The sequence below is a fragment of the Arvicanthis niloticus genome, chromosome 4, assembly GCF_011762505.2.
Source record: "Arvicanthis niloticus isolate mArvNil1 chromosome 4, mArvNil1.pat.X, whole genome shotgun sequence".
Lineage (NCBI taxonomy): Eukaryota > Metazoa > Chordata > Mammalia > Rodentia > Muridae > Arvicanthis > Arvicanthis niloticus.
This window is the reverse complement of record NC_047661.1, coordinates 127,299,741-127,324,642: the sequence shown is the minus strand read 5'-3', so window position 1 is coordinate 127,324,642 and position 24,902 is coordinate 127,299,741. Positions and strand designations below refer to the sequence as shown.

General features: G+C 37.1%; 1 protein-coding gene across 1 annotated transcript in view; it reads right to left on the bottom strand.

The window, feature by feature from the left end:
* Nucleotides 1–2,279: 2,279 nt before the first annotated feature.
* The window catches only part of Adgrl4 (adhesion G protein-coupled receptor L4), a 99,975-nt gene continuing 77,352 nt past the window's right edge, over nt 2,280–24,902 (bottom strand). The window contains exons 14-16 of the mRNA XM_034499407.2: nt 4,789–4,880; nt 3,058–3,226; nt 2,280–2,657 (exon numbers count right to left, since the gene is read on the bottom strand). Of these exons, the coding sequence (XP_034355298.1) occupies nt 2,595–2,657; nt 3,058–3,226; nt 4,789–4,880 (324 nt within the window). The 3' untranslated portion in view covers nt 2,280–2,594. The remainder of the gene's footprint in view (nt 2,658–3,057; nt 3,227–4,788; nt 4,881–24,902) is intronic.

Below are 24,902 nucleotides of genomic sequence, written 5' to 3'. Positions count from 1 at the left end.
ATTGATTGACGAGACCACAGAAATAGTGGTCTCACAAGGTTAGCATGTGATGCTTTCTTTGGAGACAACAGAGTATTTGCTTTTTAATTGCTGTATACTTTTTATACTGCTTATAAACACACCTTTTCCTAAACATGATGTAACAGTAAACAGAAGCACATATAAGGAATTATCATTTATTTCTAGTTGTAGTACATTTCCACAGTCAGAGGCTTTACCTAATACATTTTTGGTATCTATCTTATTCTTTGAGTTCAGGGGTACATTTTGTTCTGACCCTTGAGATCCTCCAAGTTCCATGTCTGTTTGTTTATGGAGGGAACCAGAGTTTGTATGTCAGTCTTTGTCTGGAAAATCAGAGTGTCAGTACAGACTAAGTTTATGGTTGCATTTGTGGCCTGATTCTGATGCCTCCTCTGCACTGTTTTGAAATTGCATGAGAAACTCTCCAATCTGACTTCCAGTATGTGATATCTGACCCAGGGCCTGGGACAGCCAGATAATGCATTGCTCGGATTATTATCACACCAGCCCTGTGGTCAGGAGGTGGCAGAGAAGTAGATTGTATTCAGAAAGACCAAAAGAGAAAGAAAAAAAATACATAAAAGAAACCAAGTTGGCACAAATTCGTTCCCTGTAGTAGATGTGTTTTCCACAAATTGTCACATGGAGAATATTTCAGAAATGGAGAAACTGGACAATCATAGAAATGTTTATATGCTTCATGTGAATGGTAGTTTGATCTAAAGATGTTATTGTATAAATATTTCCAGTCTTAGTTCCTGGTAGTCACATTAAAAAAATGAAGTAAAGTAAAATAATAAAACATCACATATTTAGTGGCTTTGATAATAGAATTTTATTGTCTTACAACTCTAGAATTGAGATGTCCAAACCAGGAGACCCATACTAAAATAACATCATCAGCATGCTCACTTTCCCCAGCTCAGTGAGAGCGTTCTCCAACTGAGTTGAGGTCAGCCACCCTTCCTCTCCATAGGACCCTCCTGCTCCATCCACCACAGCTACAGGGTCTGAAGAGGAGTGTAAGGATATTTGGGGAGGGTAATTCTGTCTACTACATGTGATAGTTTCATATCCACTGATTGAACAGATTAGGTTTTGATCTCATTTCTACAGTCCAATCTCAGAATGACAATGCTGTGTCACAAACTTAGCATGAAAGAAATCCAGAGATTTAGTGAAAATGTACTGTCTCAGAAGCTCTAGAAATGCAAAGCTCTTCTTGGCAGGTGAGTGGTCTTTCTGAGAGAACAACTCAGTCAGGAAGTAGCAGGGCTGCTTCATCCAGCTGACATTTCACTTTTCAGGAGAGGCCTTGTCAGGCTTCATTCAACAGGAGGAGAATTAAAATCACAATGTCCAGTGGATCAAATCACATTTTCAGGAAGGTTCAGAACAATGACTCACTTCTGAAAAAAAACTGCCTCTTCATTTGAATAATAGGTAGAGCTGTATACTTAAGCAAATAGACTTTGATAGATAGTGGGAAACAGGCTAAAAATAGATCCACTGTGAACCCCTATAGGACTCAGTGACTTATTTGTTATAAATAATGCTTTAATTGTGTATTTTCTGATAAGAAAAGAATTATAATTCATCAATAGTTTAAATTTATAATGCCCTTTTAAATACAGTCAATTAAAAGGGCCTGTTGCAACATGAATTACACTGTTTGTAAGATTAAAAACAATATTCAAGTATGCTGCTCTAACATGAAAAGGTAATTTCCATAACAGTAAAATATTATAGACAAAATTCTTCACACTTTATTTTTTACTAAAGACATAAACAGCATAATAGTTTGACAAATCTATGTTTTACTAACTATGTATTTGAAGTCTTAATCTGTGAGGAATGAGAACATTTTACACTCAGACCTAATGTTAGCATAAGAGCATACGTCCCTGTATCTGTCAGTTGTATGGCTTTTCTTTGGTTTTACAATAGTAAGGAAGAACACAGACCTGACAAATTTAGATCTGGGACTTTTAAGTTCAGACCAATTCCCAAACTGCTAGGATGTGTTTCCTTTTTCGCTATTTTATCTTGAAATTTTCTCATCAAGTTTAGAGAAAGCCAAGTTTATTGGAATGACAATTCCTTGTCAGAGAAGGCTTCTTCACTGCTTCTTATTCTGTCCCTCCGAGTCTGTTATGCTCTCCTTTCTGCAAAGGAACTCATTACTAAGGTGGTAGGGGACTCGTTTGAAAGGCAACATGAGTCACAAAGATATCAAGCCAGTGGTTTCCTTGAGGACATTCATATATTTCTTGTGTTAGAAAGAAATCTTTCCTTGGGCACAGTGATATCACTCCAGAGAAACCAATTACTTTCCAAATATCTGCAGTACTATTTTTGACATATCTAACTATGTCATATAGGAAAACACACTGCGACTCTCTGGTCCATAATTTTATCTCACATTAACTACATGTCTTATACTGTGAACAGAAAAATGAATTTGAAATTAATTACTGACAATAAAGCCAGGCTCATTTTTGTCGCACAGGTTATCCGAATCTTGGAGTTTCCATTTCATTGCAGCTATAATTAGCACGACTTCTCGTTGTTTATCTTAAACATCCAAAACAGCAGGGGACATTTTTGAACAATCTATAATATTCTTCTTGAATCTTGATGAAAGAGAAAAAAAGAAAGTTGTATTATTAAGGCAGTTGCATACCATTATTTTTTAAGTCACAATAAATGACCATATCTGATTTACTGAAGTCTGTTGCTATTTGAATGCAGGGATAGACTCAAGGGCACATAAGCTACATAGCTTCCATTATAGTATATTATATTATACTGGCCTAATAATAAGGATTCTTTGCAAGGCATATTCAGATATGAGCATCTATATGCTGGTATTTTAAAATAAATATTCCTTTAACCATTACTGTATATTTGAAATGGGCTTCATTCAGGCAAAATAAAAGGTGAAAGTCACACAACTCCAAGCAACAGTTCTCCCTGTGTGGTAACATCTACATGAATATAAATTAGTTTTGACTAATAATTTAAAATACTTACCTTTCTAGATAAAACACACAGGAATAAGAAAATGAACATCCCTTGGAAAGCATTGCTGACTGTGAAGAGGTAGGCTGTCACAACAGATGCATGCACTACGTGAAGAACCCCAAAGATCCAGGTGGTACCCAGAAGGAAGAGGAGGGCCAGGGCTCCTCTGGCGCAAGACCTGGAGTGCATTTGAAGAGTTTCCGTTAAAACTCATAAAAGTCCATGAAATCCCCAGTTACCACACATATTCCACACATCCCTCAGTTAAGGATTTTATGATCAGAAAAAGTCAATGACTTAGACAATCATAGCTTGTTTGTGGTTTGATGCTATAGCCTTTAGGGTAATTATGTTCCTATTCAACCTAGATTGTGCTTCAAAAATTTCAACAATTCAAAAATTATTTAAATGTGTATTCTTTGATGGAAATATTTAATCTTCAAGTATTTTTAAATGGTAACTGTAGTGTGCTAGCTTTGGTTCCACATGTACTGTGACAGTTGACCTTGAAGAGCATCCTGTTTTTACTTGCATCAACTGGTGTTTATCACATCTATAGTTGCTTCTGATATACTGTTATGTTCAATAATGATGAAATGTAAAATAGAAAACTAGACTTCTGTTATTGCTGTTGCTTTTGCAAGGTAGTAATCTCAAGAAATAAATTCATGTCAGAATACTAACATCATAATATTTAAAGGAACTATGCATACATATGTTAAGGCACCCATATTTTCAAACAACTATCAATGACTTTGGGTAAAACAATATTAAATCTTTTTCACAGGGAACATGGTCTTGAAAATGAAGCAACCGACATTTTATTTTCAGTGGAGTCCTTACTGTAAGTGTGTTAGCAATGCACCTGAGAAAATGTGCCATTTTGAACGTTATTGAAGTCAGGACATGACAAGAAACTCAGACTGAAAAAAGATAATCACTAAAACGCTTGCTAAATTGCAACTCCAAATCTTCCTCAGAAGTGTCAGACCTGCAGGATGCAGGAGTGATCCCAAGCAGTGCAAGCAGCAGTGGCTTCACACACCCTTACCTCATCTGCTCCTTAACATAGCATTTTCAAGGTTCTATTAGATCTGTCTTAGAGAGAGAGTTAAAGGAAAGATTATAGCAACATGTAAACTCTCAATTAGAAGATTTGCTAAGCTTTGAGAAGTGTCTGACAAAAGACACTCCATAAAGATCTATTTTTGGCTTACAAAATTATCTTTTTTCTTTCAAATGGGAGTATATTTTAAAAGATGGATTCACTTACTATTTAATCTGTAATGTTTATAAATTTATTAAATGTACTAAGTGGTTTTTTTGTAATACACATTTTAAATATTGTGAAAAGCTAATTCTTAAACAAACAAACCACCGCAGTTCCGAAATTATCAGTTGTTTAAGTGATTAATGAACGGGGAATATTGCTGAGTTGATGAGCAGTTGCCTAGCACAAGGATGCCCTGTGTCCCTGCATAACCCCAGAGCTGCAAGACAATGAAAAGAAAGAAAGCAAAAAAAAGGAAGGAAGGGAAAATGAAAGAAGGAAGAAGGAAGGAAATAAGAAAGGAAAAAAAAGAAGGGAGGAAGAAAAGAAGGGAGAAAGAAAGGAAGGAAGGAGAAAGAAGAAAGAAGAAAGAAGAAAGGAAGAAGAATGGAAGGAAGGAGAAAGAAAGGAAGGAAGAAAGGAGGAAAACATTTTGCTAAAACATTTAAGTCAGCTTCAACAACACATACCTTATGTTCTCATAGCAACTGACTTCTGGTTTCAGTCCAGCAGTGTGGCGGAAAACTTTGTATATGATAACTCCAAAAGCCAAGAGATTAACCTGGGGAGATATTCCAATGTTAAAAAGTGAGGTCTTTTTCATAGTGTGTTCTGATTTACCTAAAATCAATAAACAAGTAGTCAAGAAATAACCGAAATCCCAAGGACTCATGTGACACACATATTTGTGTATGTGTACACATATATGCAGACTTAGACAAGTAAATTGCATGGTTGGTTTTGACAGTGTCAGGGACGTTGGTTGTTAGAACACATTGTAAGTGGTTTAGCTGTGACTTTGAGATGAGCAGGAAGTTCCGCAGATGTTATAACAATCCATTGACACTTAACACATATTAAGGTGAATTTGACTTATGAAACTTGCAAGCATGTGAGAAAGCTCAGTTTTGTTCATTATTTCTTCGAAAAGAGTGTGGGAGATAATTCTCACAACACCGTGGAAATTTATCTGAGAGGAGTTTATAGTAAATTAGCAATTAGTGAAACCACACTCGTCACTACTTGAAAAGTCTTTAATGTCCTTCATTTGTTTAAGGTGGTTCATCTAGTCATCTTGTCCTGCTATTATCCTGAGGTTCATATTCCTCATTTTATTTACAGAAGCTTTTGAAATATCAATCAATAAAAAATGTTGCTCAAAAATTTATTTTCTTGTTAGACTTATTTTTTTATTTGTATTTTATAGTTGCTAAGTACAATACTCAGTCTGTTGTCTCTTACTGTCACAAGACTGTGAAAGTGCATTTGCTTCTTTTTTCCCGGTGGTTAAAAAATGTGTTTATTTTATGTTTGCATGCAAGTGTGGAAATGTATCACATGCATGCAGTACCTGTGGAGGCCAGAAGAGGACGTCAGATCTCAGAACTGGAGTTGACAGTGGGTTGTTACTTACTATGTGAATGCTCAAAAATGAACCATAATCTTCTGAAAGAGCAACCAGTGTTCCTAACCACTGACCAACCTCCCCAGTCCCACTTTCCTGCCTTTTAAAAATCTTGCAAGTCAGACATGCAATATTCAAATGATAAATGCAATTCATGCTAATATAAATATATGAATAACAAAATATCAACTATTATGTGTGTGATGGATGCATTAATATTTTATTGTATATCTATTAATCTAAACAAAATTTTCAAGATATATTTTTAAATGATAGTACTACCTAAAATATCATAATTTTAGGTAGTTCTTATATTAATAATTTTTGAGCTTGGAGTTAGAGTAGGCTTTCCCTCATTCAAAGGAGGTGATTTTTTTATCTATCACTTTTTTTAGCATAGCATATTTGAATTATATTTCAAATATAATTGAAATTTTATTGGAAACATTTTCTGTTGAAATGATTAATGAGATGATAACATTGCTTTTCCCTTTTTTATTATTCAATATTTTATTTATCTACATTTCAGATGCCATCTCCCTTCCCCATTCTCCCCACCCATTAATCCCCTACCCCATCCCTCCTCTTCCTTTTTTGCCTTTATATTGTTTAAATTACATGCAAGTATTAAAGTCAGTTCTAGGTTGAGGAACTAGCAATACAATAGATGTAAATAGTCCAGGAACAAGAAAGACAATAAACCCAGATAATCAAAGAACATGCACAATAAACAGAGTCCGGTGATCAGTATTTCTGAGGGCTTATCAGGATGATCAAAATTTCTGAGCCTACTTCCCTGTTCTAGCCCAAAGTCATTTTCATGCCTGAAGCCTACTTGTTGGTTCTAGCCTAAGATTTAAATTTCTGCCTGGAATTTCTTCTTTGTTCTAGCCTAGGATTTAGATTTCTGCCTGAAATTATTTCTTTGTTCCAGCCTAATGTCAGATTCTGTCAGCTGTGGAAGGGTATCCTGGTTCTTGGGTTGTGGGTGTTCAGCCACGCCCCCAGAACCCAGGTCCCTGACACAAGGTCTAATCTCCATTCAACCTGCACCCAGGGCACATGTGGAGGGCATGATGAACAGGTCTCCACCTCGAGAGATTTAAATATTAATGAGTTATCTAAAGGCAGGGCGGGCATAGCTAAGTTATTCCCTCCCGTTTTCCCCTTCACTATCACAGCCAGTTCCCCTGGCTTTTACAGTGGGGCGCACACCATCCAGACCCACCCACCACGCCATCAACAATAAAAGCTCTGGATCCCTTGGACTCCAGGTGTCTCCTGGTCTTGCCGTTTGGTTCTCAACCTTTGGAATCTTGGACCTTCGAGGCAGCTGCTGGCCAGGCGCAGTGGCATGAATGTCCTGCTGCTCTGTGCTCTTGCCAGCTGCAGCAGCTCTTGTGACTGCTGGACCTGACAGCCGCAGGACACCTCACAAGTTTTTTCCCACAAGATTCCTGCCTGCAGTCCATTTCCTTGTCCTTGGCTTATGTCAGATTCCTTCCAAGCAGCCCATTTTGGTGTCTTTGGCCAATGACAGATTTCTGGCAGGCAGCCCCAAAAGCTCTCCACATCTCCCCCTTTTTATTCCATAAACCAGACTGAGCATGTCTTAGGTCGTTCTGACAAGAAAGCCTTCTTAGGCCATCGTGGAATATGCATTATCATAAGCAATGCACTTCTGTCTTAGGTTGGTAAGCTCTGGGCAGAATTTTACTATCTATCATTTCTGATGCTGCAGATGGAACTCAGGACCTTGCACACACTAGAAGACTGTTCTACCATTGAGCTATATCTCTTACATACTAAGAAGTTTTGTGGACGTTCTCAGAATTATGTTGAATAATTCCTATTAAAACAAATATAAAGAAGGAGGTCAGAGAATTTCATATTGCCTCTTACACACTGAAAGTTCTTTGAGATGAAATTTTAAAAGACTAGGGTTCTAGTCATTTTTTTCTGTTTCCAACTGTTTTTTGCTTCTAATTATATGATTAATTAATTCCAATTACAGTAATGCTTCCATTCAAAGACCTTAGCAATTTCAGAAGCAAGATAAAGTATGTTTAAATTGAGTTAGTTGACAGTTTCACCCTATTTGGATGTTCAAATAATGAGTTAAAATGTCAATTTAATAATGTTTAATAAATACAATTTAATAATTTTAAAAAGAATGTGTAACATTTTCTACCTTTAAAAATATAGTCTTGAATAAATTTAGAAACCACTATGGTTAATGTTAGAAATACATGCATATATATTTTCAAGTAATAAACATTTCAAAATCAGTTGATATAAATGATGTACACCACAATTACTTTGAAATATCCTTCAAATCATTTAATGATGTTTTTAGAGCAAACTTTTGTTATCCACAAAGAGACCTATTAAGATGAGGTAAATGATTAAGAATCTGTTCTAGATCCATTCATTTTCCCTACACTAATGGATTATTCAAAGTATTGGCTAAAGTTTCTTTGACTCCTGTTCCCTGTAAACTTGATTTTCAAAGCCCAGAAGCACACACACTCAGCATGTGCCTTTTCTTTTCAAACACTGAATCAAGGAGGAGAAAAACAGACATTTTCTTTAGGGAAATATGGTATTGGAAAATATACTTTTTTTTTTCCTGTAAAAAGGGGAAAATTTATGTTAAGGAGAAAGAGAAGGAGGAGGAGGAGAAAGAGAGGACAAGGAGGAAGTGAAGGAGGAAGAAGAGGAAGAGAAGGAAGAGGAAGAAGAGAAAGAATAGGGAGGGAGGTAAGGAGGGAGGGAGGGAGAGAGAGAGAGAGAGAGAGAGAGAGAGAGAGAGAGAGAGAGAGAGAGAACAACCAAAAGCATATGGTGTCGACACCACACAGGAGGTAAATCCCTACACCATAAGCTCACGTTTCTTCAAATGTAAAGGCACAGTAAACATCTAGAAGCTAACCAAAAGTGTCATGAACACCTCAAATCCATTATTTTTACACACTGAAAGCACAACTATCTGGCTGTTAAATTTTGATCATTTCAGGAATTTCCTTAAGAGTCTGACTTGTCCAGCATTAGACACCAGTGCGATCTAGGTACATACATATTCGTGAATAAACCCAACAGAATCTTTTGTTGTCATGGATTCTATTAAGAGAAAAGAAAGTAAATAAATAACCCTGGGGTGTTTATCCACCTGCAAACTGACTGTAAGTCACAGATGGGACTCTTAGGAGAGGCAAGATGGTATAGCTTAGTGTCAGACATCATTCTTTCTGTGGCTTCTAGAACTCAGAGATTACAGTTCAGTAGAGAATTAAGGAGAAGGACAGAAAGATGTCATCGTGAGATACAGGTGCTGTGTTGGGAGCACACTAGTAGCCCCTGAGCTATATGGGTGAAACAGAAAGGGACAATTTCTCTTCTCTTTTGCAAACTATTTTATTTTGTTTTGAGCCAGTGTCACACTCTGTAGAATAAGACAGCCTTTAATTCATGACCCTAATGTCTCAGGTTCTCAAATACTGCATTGTCACATTTCTAGCTTTGCAAACATTTGACACCTATTTTTTTAAAATACTTCCCCAAATAATATCTATTCCAGAAAGTTAAAATAATTGTTGAAAATTAATAATTCTAGTTAGAGTAATGGTGTTTTAAAATAACTTGGATATTCTTCAGTTATTTAAATGTACTATTTCCACATGATGTTGGATCAGATGGCACAGCAACATGAACCCAGTGGTAAAGCCCACATTCACATCTTTGTATTACTCATATAAAATTTTGCCCATAAATATATAAATGTCTTTAAACAGATCTGTGTAGATTCATAAATCATACATAAGAAATCAATATTATGCAAAGGCATCCAAAGCATGTGACTTCATGTACTTAGGGACGGAAATGAAGTTTAAATGCTTCAGTTTATGTGGAATGGGAAAATATTTTAAAGAATAGATTGTGAATCAGCGTAAAAGATCTGTGGTAAGGTAACAAAGATTAGCTGAAAACAAATCTATATAGAATTAATTTTTTCTGATAGTAAAGAAACCCTTTGTGCTTAACCACAGGTAAGGACCATGAGATCAGGTGATAAGTAGTCCGTTGTATTTTGAATTAGATAGTTGGCACTACATTGTTAATGTTATAATTTTGTGGTGGAAACTATGTGGATTTTAAGGAACTGAGAGTTTGGGTAATTTTTAAATAAGTTCATGATAATCATAGTGAATAATTTCATTTTCTCATTAGCATCGACCTGAAGTCAAGAGCATGTAAGCTCTGGCAAGGCATGTGTGAAAAGCTGACTTTCTTCGTTTTTGTCAGTTGTGATCCCTTTGTCATTTGTACCTAAAGATTAGTTTCACAAATGCACAAGGGCTAGCTAAGGACTTACAAATGGAAATTCATTGTTGACTTTGCCTTAAATTTTAGATTAGTTCTAGGCTGTCATTCCAGAGTCTAGCATACTGCTTTAGAAATGACCGCACCATAAATCCTAGATGACACTAAGGTCTGTTGCTGTGTGCTGGAATTCAGAAGAGGATAAAAACAGTTGTGAGAAAACTCAGTGCCATGGACAATTGACATTGAAGAGACTATTGGTTGAGATTTAACTTCCGTTGCTCTACATAAGTGGTGTTTATCTACACGCTGATCTATTTTTAATGTCAGTGTTTCAATGCTTGGGACATGCACTCTGTTTAATAATCTATTTCAAAAACTCTTTAAGCAGCCTTTTTACTCTTTAAGATTTTTTTCCTAAAAGGAAATTTTAATGAGTGAGCAGACAAGACAGCCAGGGATAACTATGAAGCATTTAGACCTTCAGATAGCTTCAACCAAAGGGCTTCACACCTGAAGTTCAAAACGCAGTGTCTCAATCAGTCATTTTTCCTTTCTTAGTCTTTTCTCAATAATTGATGAAGCCATCTATATGCTGATGTCAGTTCTGACCGAAAGGAATGTGGAAATTTCCTTCAAGGCACTTTCAGACTCACACTTTAATTTTTCATTATATCAAACAAAATCATGTACATTTAAGACTGTGTCATGATTGCAGCTTACATGTCTTTTCGAATAGTTTTACTATATTTAAATTAACTGGCGCCAGACAAACATGCTTCTGCTCTGAACAAACAGCAGGATTCTGTTCTCCCAGGGAGTGTCCATACAAAGCTTTCAGTTCTTTTCAAACCTTAGACCACCTTCTAAATAATAGAGGGGTTCAATTTCAGAAAAAGAATATGTTCCATTATCTATGAACCAAATTAAAATCAAAGGGTTATAGCTTTGTCTTTTGTTTGATTTTATGTTTACTGTTTTTCCCAGTTAGAATAGTCCCTGCAAAAGCCTCAGTTAAATTGTAAATTATACACCCTATTAGAAAAACTGGGGTATGTGGTAAGCAAAATGTTTCCCCCCCCAAATTTCCATACTTTAGTTGTGGGATCTATGACTATGGCACATAAGCACACATAAAATAACGTTTGAGGTAGAATCAACGTTATATATTCTTACATGAAGAAATGACTGTGAATAATGACATGAGACCCAGTCTAATCACATGAGCTTTGAAGACAGACAAGGTCTAGCAGGAGAGAAAGCAGGAAAGATGAAACCTAAGGAAAGAAATGGAGGCAGAGATGCTGGCTTTGAAGACAAACTGACTTTCGTGAGGGTTTCTGTGAAGCCTCTACAAGCAGAAACTGTTTGAAGTACTCCTTCAAACAGCCACAAAGGATCTGGGGCTTAAGTCCTGAAATCACATGGAACTGAGTTTGGTCAACCCCATAGGGAGAACAACAGTGTCAATTAGCAGGATCTCTCAGAGCTTCCAGGGACTAATCCACTAACCAAAGAGTATGCACGGGATGGTCCATGGCTCCCGCTATATATGTAGCAGAGGACAGCCTCATCTGGCATCAGTGTGTGTGTGTGTGGGGGAGGTGCTTGGTCCTGTGGAGGTTTGATGCCCCAGAGAAGGAGGATGTTAGAGGGGTGAGGTGGGAGTGGGTAGATTTATGGGGATTACCCATATGGAGGGGAGACTGGGAAGGGAGGAAACATTTGAAATGTGAACAAATAAAATGAGTAGTAAAAAAACATGAATACCATGGAAACAAGCTCTTCTCTGGAACCTCTGGGTAGGGCTGATCTCTTGACTTCGTGACAGAGAGATCCTGAGAATAGAGGCAGCTGATCAATGCTATACAGACTTCTGTGTGCCTGTGAGACATGTTTGCATTTTGCAAGGTGACAAACTTGGTCATTTTTATAGCACCAGTGAGAAAGGAGAGAAAGAAATGTGGAAATGTTGTACAAATGGGGTATTCTTGCTCCACTCAAAAATTCAACTCTGTTTTGAATAGGAGCATTTGTCTTCACTAGCACGTGTGCATGTGTATCATATGTATGTGTGTATATATACATCATATATGTACAGTTAACATATATAATGAAAGATCCTTATCATTGATGATGATTGATTATATTTAAGTACAAATTGACAGTGATACAATATACAATCATTTATTATTAACTCATGTTTAGCTCCATCTATTTAATGAATATCTAATTATATAAGGTTCTCCTTGTTTACTATTTGTGGATTCTGCTCTCCTGTTTTCTTAAAATGGCTAAGATTAATTATGCTAAGATGACTTCCTTTACACTGTCACTCATGCAACTTGTTCTTTCCAGTTTCTCCCAGTTTTCTTTGTACTGTACTTTAATAGCCAGATGGGTTAAGTATAAATGATACCAGCTAATTTAACTCCCAGAAATGTAATGCATATTTTGTGTAAGTGTGATCTGTACAATATTGGGACATAAACAGCTCGTCGTTAATTAATATTAAGTTAGTTTGACATGGTTTATTCTGTATGTTAACCTGGATTTTACAAGTTTTCAAATTTACACACTAATTCCTGCATCATTGAGGACACAATACCTTAGAAGAAACCCCGAGCCTATCACTTTCTCTGCAGAGGCCAATTCCTAACAGTGTAAAAAGAGTCAAAGTATGAGGGGGTAAGTTTTTGTGTTCTGTTATAGAAGCTCAACATGTATATGTTCAAAGGCTGCCTTATGCTTTAAAATTAGGAAGTAGTAAAATGATACAAAGGATTGGGTGTAGGAACAATGCACATAGCTTTTGACAGCATGGAAATGTCTCATGGTACATAGGAATGTTATGCCAGGAGGCAAGGGATTGGACTGATAAACTCCTTTGTTAAAGATTCATAATTAGGAGCTGGACTTGTGATTTAGTTGGTATAGTTACTTGCCTAACACACACAAAATCCTGTGTTCCATAGCCAGTACCACAAAAACTGGGCGATGTATACACTTGTAATATCAACAGGTGAGAAAGGGAGGCAGGAGGATCAGACATTGATGTCATCCTCAGCAACACAGTAAGGCCTGGGATACATGAAATCTTGTCTCTAAATAAAGTAATGGAAAGAAATAAAATCTGCCAATCTTAGGGATAAAAGGAAATAAAAGTTTAGTGAAAGTTCACAGAGTTTATGACATCACAGTATGCACTGCCTCTTTCTTAGCATTGTGAAGTCAACTGAATAACCTTTCTCTCACATAGGCTTAAGCAACACCATGTGTTCCATCTGGTTTAACACTTGGCTCAGAATAGCTGCCTCAGGAATATCTACTGAGTTAAAGATATTCCCATGCTGAGAATCCAGTACTGGCCCTGGAGAGAGTAGACTACAGAGAAAAGGAAGCACAGTGTACAATTATGTGATGAAATCAACTGTTGAGTTTCAAACATATTGAAACATCTGAATCACTTTGAAAACATAATAGGTACATTCAAGAAAGTTCTGAACATTACAAGAGGAGATCACTAACAGGCTACCCTGGAATAGTTACACTAATCTTCTGAGATTTCTATGTTAGCAGACATCAATTTTTTCCCACCAGGCACTGCCTTCTTGGAAATGCAGTTGGATGAATAGTTGATGTAGGATAATGTGTCATTTTTACTAGTACTTATAAATGGCTGTAACTCTGAGCTTTAAGAACTATGACAAAATTTCCATTTAAGCACCAATATGCATTGAGTGAATATTATGTGATAAATACTGCCCATGACTAATTAGTTATTCTTCTAATATAATTATAGAATTATAACATATGCTGTGACTAAACTTAGGGCATCAGAATTACAAAAAGATTAAACGATTTACCTGAGACAATGGCTACGAAGAATCAGAGGCAAAATTCATTCCTAATGGATTACAGAGTTTATGCTATCAATTTTTTTTTAAATAAAACTATCAAACTGCAGATGAAAACCAGCAAAGAGAAGCTAAAGTGATATTAAGGCTTAAAGACATTAATAATGCAGGCATTTATTATAGGACTGGGAAGAGTCGGCTCAGTAGTAATTTATGCTCAATCAAAGTGGTCAAAATCAATGATGGAACCTTGCTCATGAAGACTAGGATTCAACTTGTTGAAGGCAAGAGTTTTCTCAGTTTTCCAGAGGTCAAAGAATATGGTACAAGTCAACAAGAAGGCTCCACCCCATCATAATCTGAGTATTTTTTGCTTGTTCCATTGGTAGTTTTCAAAGCGTGTAGAAGAATTTTAACTTAGCAACAAGGCTACTCTGGCAAGAGACCATACCCAAAGATCTATGTCTGTGTGATCTGGCTGGAATATAGATATGCCATTAGTACACACATTTAAGGTAAAATTAGTTCGTAGAAGGAAGTAGCTATTTTTGAAATTACATCTAATTGAGGGACAAAGTGACAAATTAGAGAAAGAGTTGACAGAATGAATCAGAGAGAGAATACACACAACTCTCATGAGAACAGACAGATAGTGTAGTGCAGTGAAGTTGAGTTTGTTCCTGAATTCATGTGGTTCAGCGCAGGTCAGCAGAGGCAGATGAAGCCAGAGAATAAGGTGACAGAAGATTAGAACAGATTGCCAGAGTTGGTTTGAGGCCAAGAGGTGCAATTCAGTGAGAAGCTGAAAGAAGCCAGATTGAATCAGTCAGCTTGGAGAAGAGTTTGAGTCAGAACAGCTGAATTGAATGAGCCACAGCCAGTGAGATTTCCAAAAGAATTAGGAAGGGTGACTTTACTCACAGTAAGCTTTCAAGATGAGAGTTCATCAGGCGAATAAAAGTTACTTTTATAAAAAATGTCATGTGAAAAAAATCTAAACATAGAATGATAACACTGCAGCTAATATTTTCTGGGAATAATTAAGCTTTTGCATCCATGAATGTCTCTGGTACCTTTACCTTTTTCAGGTCATGTGAAGTCTCACATGTCACCTGGAAGTTATTCTGCAGAGGTCTGTTCCTCAAAGTACCAGGGTAACCCTCTGCTACATTTCTATCTGCAGCAACATGTTATAAAGTGTCTACATGGTTGCCCAGGTCACATTATCTGGCTTTAACAAGTGATCTCAGTAGCATAAGCAGACGAGCTTCAGTGTCTCCAAGGGTATTGTGATTATCCTTAACATCAGGAACAAATATACATAGGAGAAAATATAAAATGAACATTTTTCATAACTTCTAAGTAAGCTATGTTGTCAGGCAGGTTGCAGAAGTCCACACAAGCCAACAAGTATGATCTCCATAAAGATCTGATCATATTTGATACAATGAATTTAATCAGTATGAAGACAGTATCTGGAATATATTTAGAGGCATTGCCCAGTTGCATTTAAGACTGCACGATATTAAGTTCAATCCATGCTTTCTCTTATGTCAAATAAACGTCTAGGGGTCTCTTTACATGTGTCCTATTAATTAGTTATTTAAAAAGTCTGGGAGAAAAAAAATGCTATTCTTCATGAGATAGTAAGTTAATGTAATATATGGAAGAAAATCTAGAGGCAAATCTTTCTATAAGTTTAAGTTATTGCAATCAATTCAGTAAATGTCATTTCAAATGCAAAAGGATAGCACAAAGGGGTGAAGGCACATGGGTATTTGGAACAGTCCTCTGTAATGAAGTCTGCCTACAAACACCTGAACATGGAAATTAAATTCATCTTTTTGAGATTGGAGGTCAGGAACCTTCTAAATAGAGCATAAATTGGGGTGCATTTCAAAGGCTTGTCTAGATATGCACAAATCTCGGTTCAATTCCCAGAATGAAATAATAGTATAAAACAGACTGTACTTATCTATATAACTTAATTATTGTACATATAGTAAAATAAAGTTTTAACTTCAGATAATGAAATTCAAATATCTTGATGTAATGTATATCAAATGTGTGAAATAATTTTCTTTCATGTTTAATTCTTTAATCTTTTCAAACATGTCTTATAATACACATACTCTATATAATATAAGGCAATGTGCATAATCTAGTAAATGTTCAGGGTTTTCAAGATGTGAGAATACATACATGAAAGTACACTCTTTACTGATGACTCAACTTCCACATAGAGCACACGGCTCCTTGAGCAACACTGCAACTCCAATTCCAGTCCTGATATTAACTAGACAAATTTTGAGCTCTCTTTGTTTTGCTTTCTTAATACATGTACATGAGTAATGTTAATGTTTATCTTACATATTTTTGCCTGAATAAATCACACACTTAATGTTAGGTTCTTGGATTCATGTTCAATATGTGAGTGTCCAACAAACAGTGAATCAGCAATTGCTCTTGGTCTAGAATCCACAATCCATAAAAACAAACTACTTTTATTTTTTTCTTTATGGATTCTCACAGTCAGAAATAATGACTTGTATCTCACAGGCCCACTATTCATTTGCTATATGAATTTAAAAATTAAGTTTCTATAGTCAGTGACCTTAACCACCTATATTAAGAAGCCATCAATTGACTACCTATTAACTGGACAAATGTATAAAATGACCATGATGTATCTCACATCTTGATGATTTTGCTACAGAAGTTTCTCATTAACATTGAATTATTTGAAGATTGAAAGTAACAGTAGAAACAGAGACAAGGGACTTAAGTTATTAAAATGTAATGATTCTGAACTGTAGGGAAGTTGTGATGTCCTTGAAGACCATTCTCTGGAATTTATACCTACACATGAGAGTAAAAGAAGATAGAAACAGATACATTGTAAATTATAAGTAGACAATGAGTGTGAGGGAAGGACTGAGGAAGAGGGAGGAAGGATGTGTGGAATGAGAACAGTACTTCCTGGAGGTTATGGATAGACAAGGGCATCTTCACTTTGACAGTTAGCAGATGTTGCCTATGGTGCATGCTCATTAAAACCAGGCCGGGATACAAGGGTAAGGCACAACTGAAAGCTTTGGAATACAGTTGTCAGGATCTTCTTGTAAGGATATCTCCCTCTCTCAATCCTACCGATTCCCTGTGTTAGTTAAATAAGGGCCCTCTTTCCTTTAGTATGCCTAAAATTTTATTCTAACAATGATCATCCCTGGCAATAAGAGGATTACTTATAATTCAAAGAAGCATTAGGACTATTTTATACCTGAAAGTTTTTGGTGTTTGAAAAAAGTATTTTATCTTTTTAAAACCAGAATAAAGAAAAATAGAAGGACAGAGAAGAGAATGAATAATTTGTAAACTGGAGAATAAAGCAAGCCCCTGTGACTATCAGTGAATGTCCATGTTCATAGCTTAAAGAAACCTGTAATTAGTCATAGGCCACGAAAAATACTGAAATAGGAAGAAAGGTGAGGGGGAAAACCTGTGTGTGAGGAGCATTTACACCAGTTGTTTATGTTACTGTCTCAGAAGTGAGAAGCTATTCTTGCATACACACTTGCTGAGTAAAGTGTGGCTGGAGGTGAGTAGAAGCCGCAAGCAGCACTTGACATAAACTTGTACAGTTACTTAACTGCTCCTGAAACTTTGATGCAAACTTTGCATAATTAAACAAACTTTACATGTTTAATTATGCAAAGAAATAATATTTAAAATCTTTGCAGTGTAAAAGTTTTGTTTTTGTTGGTTTTAATTATGTGTATGATTGTATACATTAGAGTAGGCTCTCCCAAAGATCCAAGATGTCAGACCCCCTGCAGTGGAATTAAAAGTGCGTGGTTGCTATCTGACTGGTGAGCTGCGAACCAAACTCAGGGGGTCTAGAAGAGGAGCAGCCACTCTTAACCGCTGAACTGTTTCTCTAGCATAGCACCCCCAGAAAGTTAGGTTTTAATTTAAACGGTAAAATAGAAGTGATATAAAATGATTCCCCAAATTAGTTTGCTCTTCTTTAACTTCTAGAGGATACGCATAGTCTCACTATCTGCATCTATGTGCTGAGAAGCAGGCACAGAAAGGACTCCCTGAGTGCTCTCTATCAATCATACTGCCTTTGAGACCTTTGTCACTGCCTGGCCAAAGCCTTCTTTTGTTCAGGTGAATTTACCATACCCTATTATATGTAAAATCCTACCACAGATAGGCTCCCTGGCCAGAGACAATAACCTTTCTTAAGAAGAAAAGATATAAAATAAACCTGATAGGTCTTAGTGAAAGCTTCCCTGTTTTGTGCCTGACATCTTTCCTTCCCTTTCTCCGTGGGGAAGGGATGAGTACATTTGAACAAATTCATCTTGGAGGACCACTCATTTATTTCCTCGACAGTACGAGTATGACCTGAATGGTTCCTACGTGCTGGACCTTACGAACAGTATAGTGCAGGAAAATCCATGATGTTCTCTTCTCACAGACCTTAAAGTCATCCAGAAAAGATACATACTGACCAGCCATGAATCAGATAGTCATAAGAACTTACACATATTATATATGCAGCAAGTATCCCATAAGAACGAAATGTAGACTTCTATTTTTGAAAGCATTACCAAAATATTTATTACGGACCAAGGAGTTAGAAAAGACTTCCTTCAGGCAACGTTTGAATTGAAGTATACAAGACGAGTAGGGCTGAGCTAGGAGAAAGATCAGAGGGGATCGAGATGAAATGGTTTCATAGAGTGAGAGAGCGAGAGAGCGAGAGTGAGTAAGTGAGAGAGAGGATGCAGTAGAAAGAGAAAGCCTGTAGCAGCCTGTGTGGTTAAACAGGTGGGTTACATATCATTATTGGCCTAGGCTGTTGATCAGGGTTCTGTTCAGGTTAGCATTCAGTGAACATGTTATTAAGAGAGATCTGATGTCTTCTATCTGGGCTATCCAGTGCAAGTCACATATGCAGAGTGCATTCTTTTGCTCATGGTTAAACATGCGTAGAAGGGCATGAGCAATGCATCACTTCCATTTCCTAATCCTATGCTGGTGCCTGAGGGTTACCAGGGTCACTGAAGCATACGTAGGCACTAGTGGTTGCGTAGCAGAGACTAGCCATTGCCATTATGGTCAGCCACATAGGATTTACTACAAATAATATTCTCTTTTGTATAAAAAGACCCAACTTAAAAAATATTTTGAACAGGGCTGTTTTATAGATTTCCTACACAATAACGCTATTTTGAAGTATTTTATAAGCCACTGTTTCTCTCAAAAGGCTCCTTGGTTTGAAGATAAATAAACTAACAGGACCAGTCTTAGAATAAATCCTGTGCAAGGTTATTGACTTGATCCCAGAAACAATGTGAAGCCAAGAAAGATGGCAGCAGAAGACGGTAAGGCTGACAGAGGGCATTGCTTACTTACAGATGACTTGGGCAAGTGCCCCGAGTTACTCTCAGACAATGATCAGAATATGCACTTGCCTCTCGATTGAATTAAACAATTTTTAAAAATTCATCGTGAACAAATTTTTGAGGGTTTTATGAGTTAGATTAAATATAATATAAATAATTTGCTTTATTGTAATCAGTCCACTTACAGAAATTTATCTGCTTCTTAAATTATAAATAGTAGAATCCCTCTAGGCATGTCTAAACAGATAAATCTAGATTATGATACCAGAGTGCAAAAATCTCGTGAGATCTGATCTTCTACCAAATGCCGTTCCTATTTTTATTTTCGTGTGCTGCAGAAGCTTCTGTGAGGAACAACTGAGACATATTAAAAGGTTTTGTGAAGATTAAAAGATTATGCAAATATACAGCATGTACTAATTCTAGTGACTGTGTGGATCTACCAACACAACCCCATCAGGGCTCCCCTCTTCAGGGCCACACCCTAGATCCCATACGGCAGAGGGACGCTCACAAGGGAGCATTGGTAATCAGCATCTTTTTAGACACATCGTTAAAACTGAGTTTGAGAGACTTGAGGTAGTGTTTTAAAAAATGTCTAATTTCTACAAGTTTATTCAAATCTTATAAAATTCTCTAGTGAGTCCCAAAAAGGTTATCTTTAAAGGTATTTGCAGTAACAATACAACTCCTATGTATGAGAACATGTTGATAACCAGCAATACACTACTATATTGCTTTTCCCCCTCAGAAAACATCCCCTCTTCTTCATCTCTTTTAAAAACATTCTAGCTATCTATTGTTCAAGAAGGTCAGAATAATATGAAAAAAAAATGTTGCAAGCACTTAACTATTACTATATAGTTATATAGTGTGGAGAAAGGCTGGACTATCACAATGCTTTAAAACTTAGGCTTCACTGGGAGGAGGAGTGAAAAGCATTCTGGCATCATATTAAAATTTTCAATGAAAATTGTAATCCACTCTTCATAAGATTCTAAACCAGAGGCATTTTCCAGGATAGCTTTAATGTGGTTATCCAATGCACAGTGCCTATATCTTGACTGTGATTATTTCTCATGTCTGCTTTTTGTACAAGAGCGAAACTAACCTTAATAGTACAGTCTAGACTAGAGTCCGTTCCCAGTGAAGAGAACTAGGGACATGGCCCTCAGGGGACTGCTGACTCTAGACATATTTAAAAGTAGTACAGCTACTGGAATCTAGGGAGTAGGACCTGCAGATGATGAGGAATTCCCACAATGCCCTGCACAGTGCTACAACAAAGGCTCTGCCCAGTGTCATCAAACCTGTGTTATAGTAAAGAATAGACTCTAAGAATGGGAGCCGAGACATTGTCTCCTGTCAATCACCTGCCCAAGGGACTACCTTGAGGTACACTGATGGGAGACAAGGAATAACTCATCCTTTAAGGAGATGATGTTCTTTTCCTTCCTAGAATTCCGCTCCTCTTACACAGTCCGTGAGCTTCAATAAGGTCCACCTGGGGCTGCCTACCTTCTGGTTTCTACCTCTTCCACCTGCCCTCTGTTCTCTTCTCCCTGTGTCTCTCAGGCACTGACAAGAAACTACTATGCTTTCTCTGTCTCTAAAGCTCCTCAACTTGTCATGTGGCTTGGGCTTGCCTGCCATACAGCTGGCCTCTATGTCACCTTAACTTAAATAGCATGGCTTCCCCTTCTCTTTCTCTTCCTCATTTCCTTTTTTCTACCCTTCCCTCCCTTCTTTTCCCCTCCCCTCTCCTCCCATTCTTTCTCTTTCCTTCCATTTTCTTTCCCCTTCCCTCCCCTCCCCTCCCCTCCCCTCCCCTCCCCTCCCCTCCCCTCCCCTCCCTCCCCTCCCCTCCCTCCCCTCCCCTCCCCTCCCCTCCCCTCCCCTCCCCTCCCCTCCCCTCCCCCTTCTCAATTCTATTCCTCTAGGGAGCTGCTGAGATCTACAACTTGCTTGCTCTCCTGTTTTTCTTTTAAACTCTAATTAAACTGTCCTTGAACTTCTGTTTTGAATCCATTCTTAAATTTTTTAAAAAATGAGACTAAGAACCCCATGTGAGAAACCCAATTTCTATAGTATCATTTGATAAGCACAAAGGTACTCCCTGAAAATTTTAGTAATACTTGGTTCATTGTAATAAATCAACTTTCTTTTGCCTTTATTTACACTGAGAGCACCATTTTGACAGTATAGTAGGTAATAATACCGCATGTTGGCATAAATATTAGAAAAAAGGCTTTCTCATATAATGTTGGTGTAACAAAGTGAATTCATATAATTTTTATGCGGTAATTATATACATTTTCAAGTCAGCTCATACTTGCATTTCTACCTCTAAGATGTGCTCCTTAAGACTGTCTGGATGGACACACAGCCACAGTGGGACTTGGAGTCTTTATGCAACACTGGTTTTAATAAGAAATGCTGGAAACAAATATTTATCCTTAGGGGAGCTTTTAAATACACACTCATAATAAGCAAGGATAGGAATGGTAAAAGTATGTCCTAATAAGGAAAAATGGATAAGATATATTGTAGGCTATAGATAACTCAAGGGTCATTTTTTGGAGTTTTTAATTGAGTACACACTTATACCATATATACACATACATATACATGATCAATACAAAGGCAACCCAGGATGAAAAACCTCTCTCTAGAAAGAGATTTACAGTAATGAAGAGACAAGAATGTGTCAGTAAAGGGGTGACTACACGTGACGAGAACTGCTTAGATGTCCAAATCCTTGGTCTACCTGAGGTGTGGACAGTGAACCCAAGTTCTATCACAGGAGCAGTAGGTTACAAGAAGTGCAAATATAGGATGGAATTATACAATCTTATGATATTCATATGTCTCCCAATCTTGGACAGTTGTGAAATTTAAAATGTAATAACATTAGAAAATATGTTTACACACACACAAACACACACACACACACACACACACACACACACACACACACACACTGGTCACAAGTCCTCTATTATATGAATTATGTGAGGGACTTGTTTTCAGTAGTTTTAATTGGTATTTATTTAAAGGGAGCTAGGAGACTAAACACAGAAGGGGCTGCCTGAGGGGACAGCCACTGCACCTGAGTGGTGCGCTGGCTGGGTGAACATCAGTTTGGAAGAGTTTTAACAGTGCCACGATTTATTACAACAGTGTGATTTAAATCCCAATGAAAGATCATAGGTTTAAAGAGAATCAGAGCTCTCCGTTGGGCCCCTCCCTCAGAACTTAGGGTTCCCTGTGGACACCTCATAAGATGAGGAGAAAAGATAGTAATAGTCAGACAGGATGGAGGGCACCAGGAAAACCCACTGAATTCACTAAGCAGGGCTCACAGAAGCTCACAAACACTGAAGCAGCAAGCATGGGGCCTGCACAGGTCTGCACCAGGCCCTCTGCATATATGTAATGGCTGTTAGCTTGGTGTTCTTGTGGGACTCCTATGGAAGCAGGTGTGTCTCTGACTCTTTTGTCTAGTCTTGAGACTCTTCCTTTTATTGGGTTGCCTTGTTCAGCCTCGATATGAGGACTTTTAATATATCTTATTTTATATTGTTTTGTGACATGTGGTTGTTGTCTTTTGGAAGCCTGCTTTTTCCTGAAGGAAAAGTAATGGGAGTGGGTTCTAGGGAAAAGGGAGGTGGGGACAGCTGAGCAGAGTGCAGTGGAAACTGTAGTCAGATGTATGTGAGAAGAATCTATTTTCAATTAAATAAAATTCCTTATGTGGACACAGCTTAATTAGTATTTGTGGACTTAGCTTAATCCTGTCGTTCAATAACTGAACATATATCTATGGGAACAAGCAATTCCTATTTAAAAGTTATCTAAATTTTTATGAACTCCTTTTTATATTTGTTTACTTGAATCCAGCGGCTTGTATAGGTTTTGTTAAAGGAACTCAACATTAAAGATTAAAAATATTGAAAAAATATGGAAATCATCTGCTGCTTGAAGCTCACTTTTGCAAAGACTTAGAAGTCTCTTTCCCACCCAGCTTATTTTCGAAAGTATAGTCGATCCTTTCATGCAGTCACAATCTTTAAATGTTTAAATGCTGTGATTCAAACACAGAATCAATGGGGTCGCCAGTTTCTCATTTCTGGACTCAAGGGATGCTTAATATTAATAAGTTTGTATCCGAGGAAGGGCTTGTATATCATTGATGGAGAATATGTTTCTGTTCAAATGTTTTAGCAGTTAACTCTTATCAGGGGAGATGAAATATTTGAAGCAGCAAACTCAAGAAGAGCAAAAGCAACAGAGTTTAAATAATTCAGTTATTACTCATTTATATTGTGTCTCAAAGTTCTGATGTGAGGCCCGGGATAGCCCTGAGCATGCAAATTGACAGTGATGTAAAAGGTTCCAGAGCATCCTTATCCTCAGACAAGGCTTGTCCCTCACTCAAGGTCATGAACCATCACCACTAATTATCCATTTAAGTTTGTGACTTAATTTGTATTTTGTCTTTTTTTCTAGAAACTTTAATATTGATTTTTTTATTAAATTTCTATTTTATTTTCTCTGTTTTAGTTAACTATCTTGGCAGAGCATACTGCAAACCACACACTAGATAATAGCAGGCATATATATTGTATTTTGCCATAATTAAATACTGTGACATATTCACTAACATTTTCAAAGCTAGGATCAGCACAAGCATACACATGCACATGCCCCGGATTTGATCACATGTATTCTACTGCATATGATTTGGGGCTTTGGAAATCCTGTTTCAACATTTGTCTTTTTGTTTGACTTTTTAGCACAGAAGGTAAGAATAAGAATCATAAGATTTTCTTCATAATCAATTGGGATTTTCCATTTTTAATTGCTGAAGAATGGCTGCTTTAGAATGTATGCTATTTACTATTGCAGAATTGAGCTTCTGACATTAAGCTCATTTATCTTTCAGGACTTAAGGACACAGAGGGATCAAACACCCAAAGAAAGACCATATGACCTTTCTTGTTGCCTCATGCATTATTGTGGTTTTATTATTAAATCAATTAAATTCTAAATTGATTGCTGAGAACTCATTTGACACTATGTGTTTTGGGGTTGCTCATGATTATACACAGAAAGTTAATGCAAACTTAAGTTATGCAGTAGTAGAGTCAAAAATGTACAACAGAGGACAGAATACCAATTTTATGTAAGTACATTCGAGAAATAGAAGAGTTTCAAGTTTGGGAAAGGGCCCACAGTTCTCTGCTCTAATTAATAATTTCTGAAAGCAGAACTTTACAGAAAAATTCAAGATCATTAAGAAAAAAAAGACTCTCAGAATCTTTTCAAGCAAGTGTTTATCCCTCACCAGAGTAAGGGAAGGCTGAAAGCGGGAGGAGAAGAGGGTTCCCAAAGCTCAGACATCCCTTGTGGTCATGGCCAGCCTAGGCAAGGAGCACTGTCAGCACCAAGGCTGTGGTGGTGGTAGGCAATGAACTCACTTCTGCTCATATTATTCCAAAATGAGTTGTAATGATAGAAAAAAGAGATCAGATGGTAGTTAAAGAAGAGTCAAGAAGAAGTGAAAGTTGTGCTTTAAATAAAGG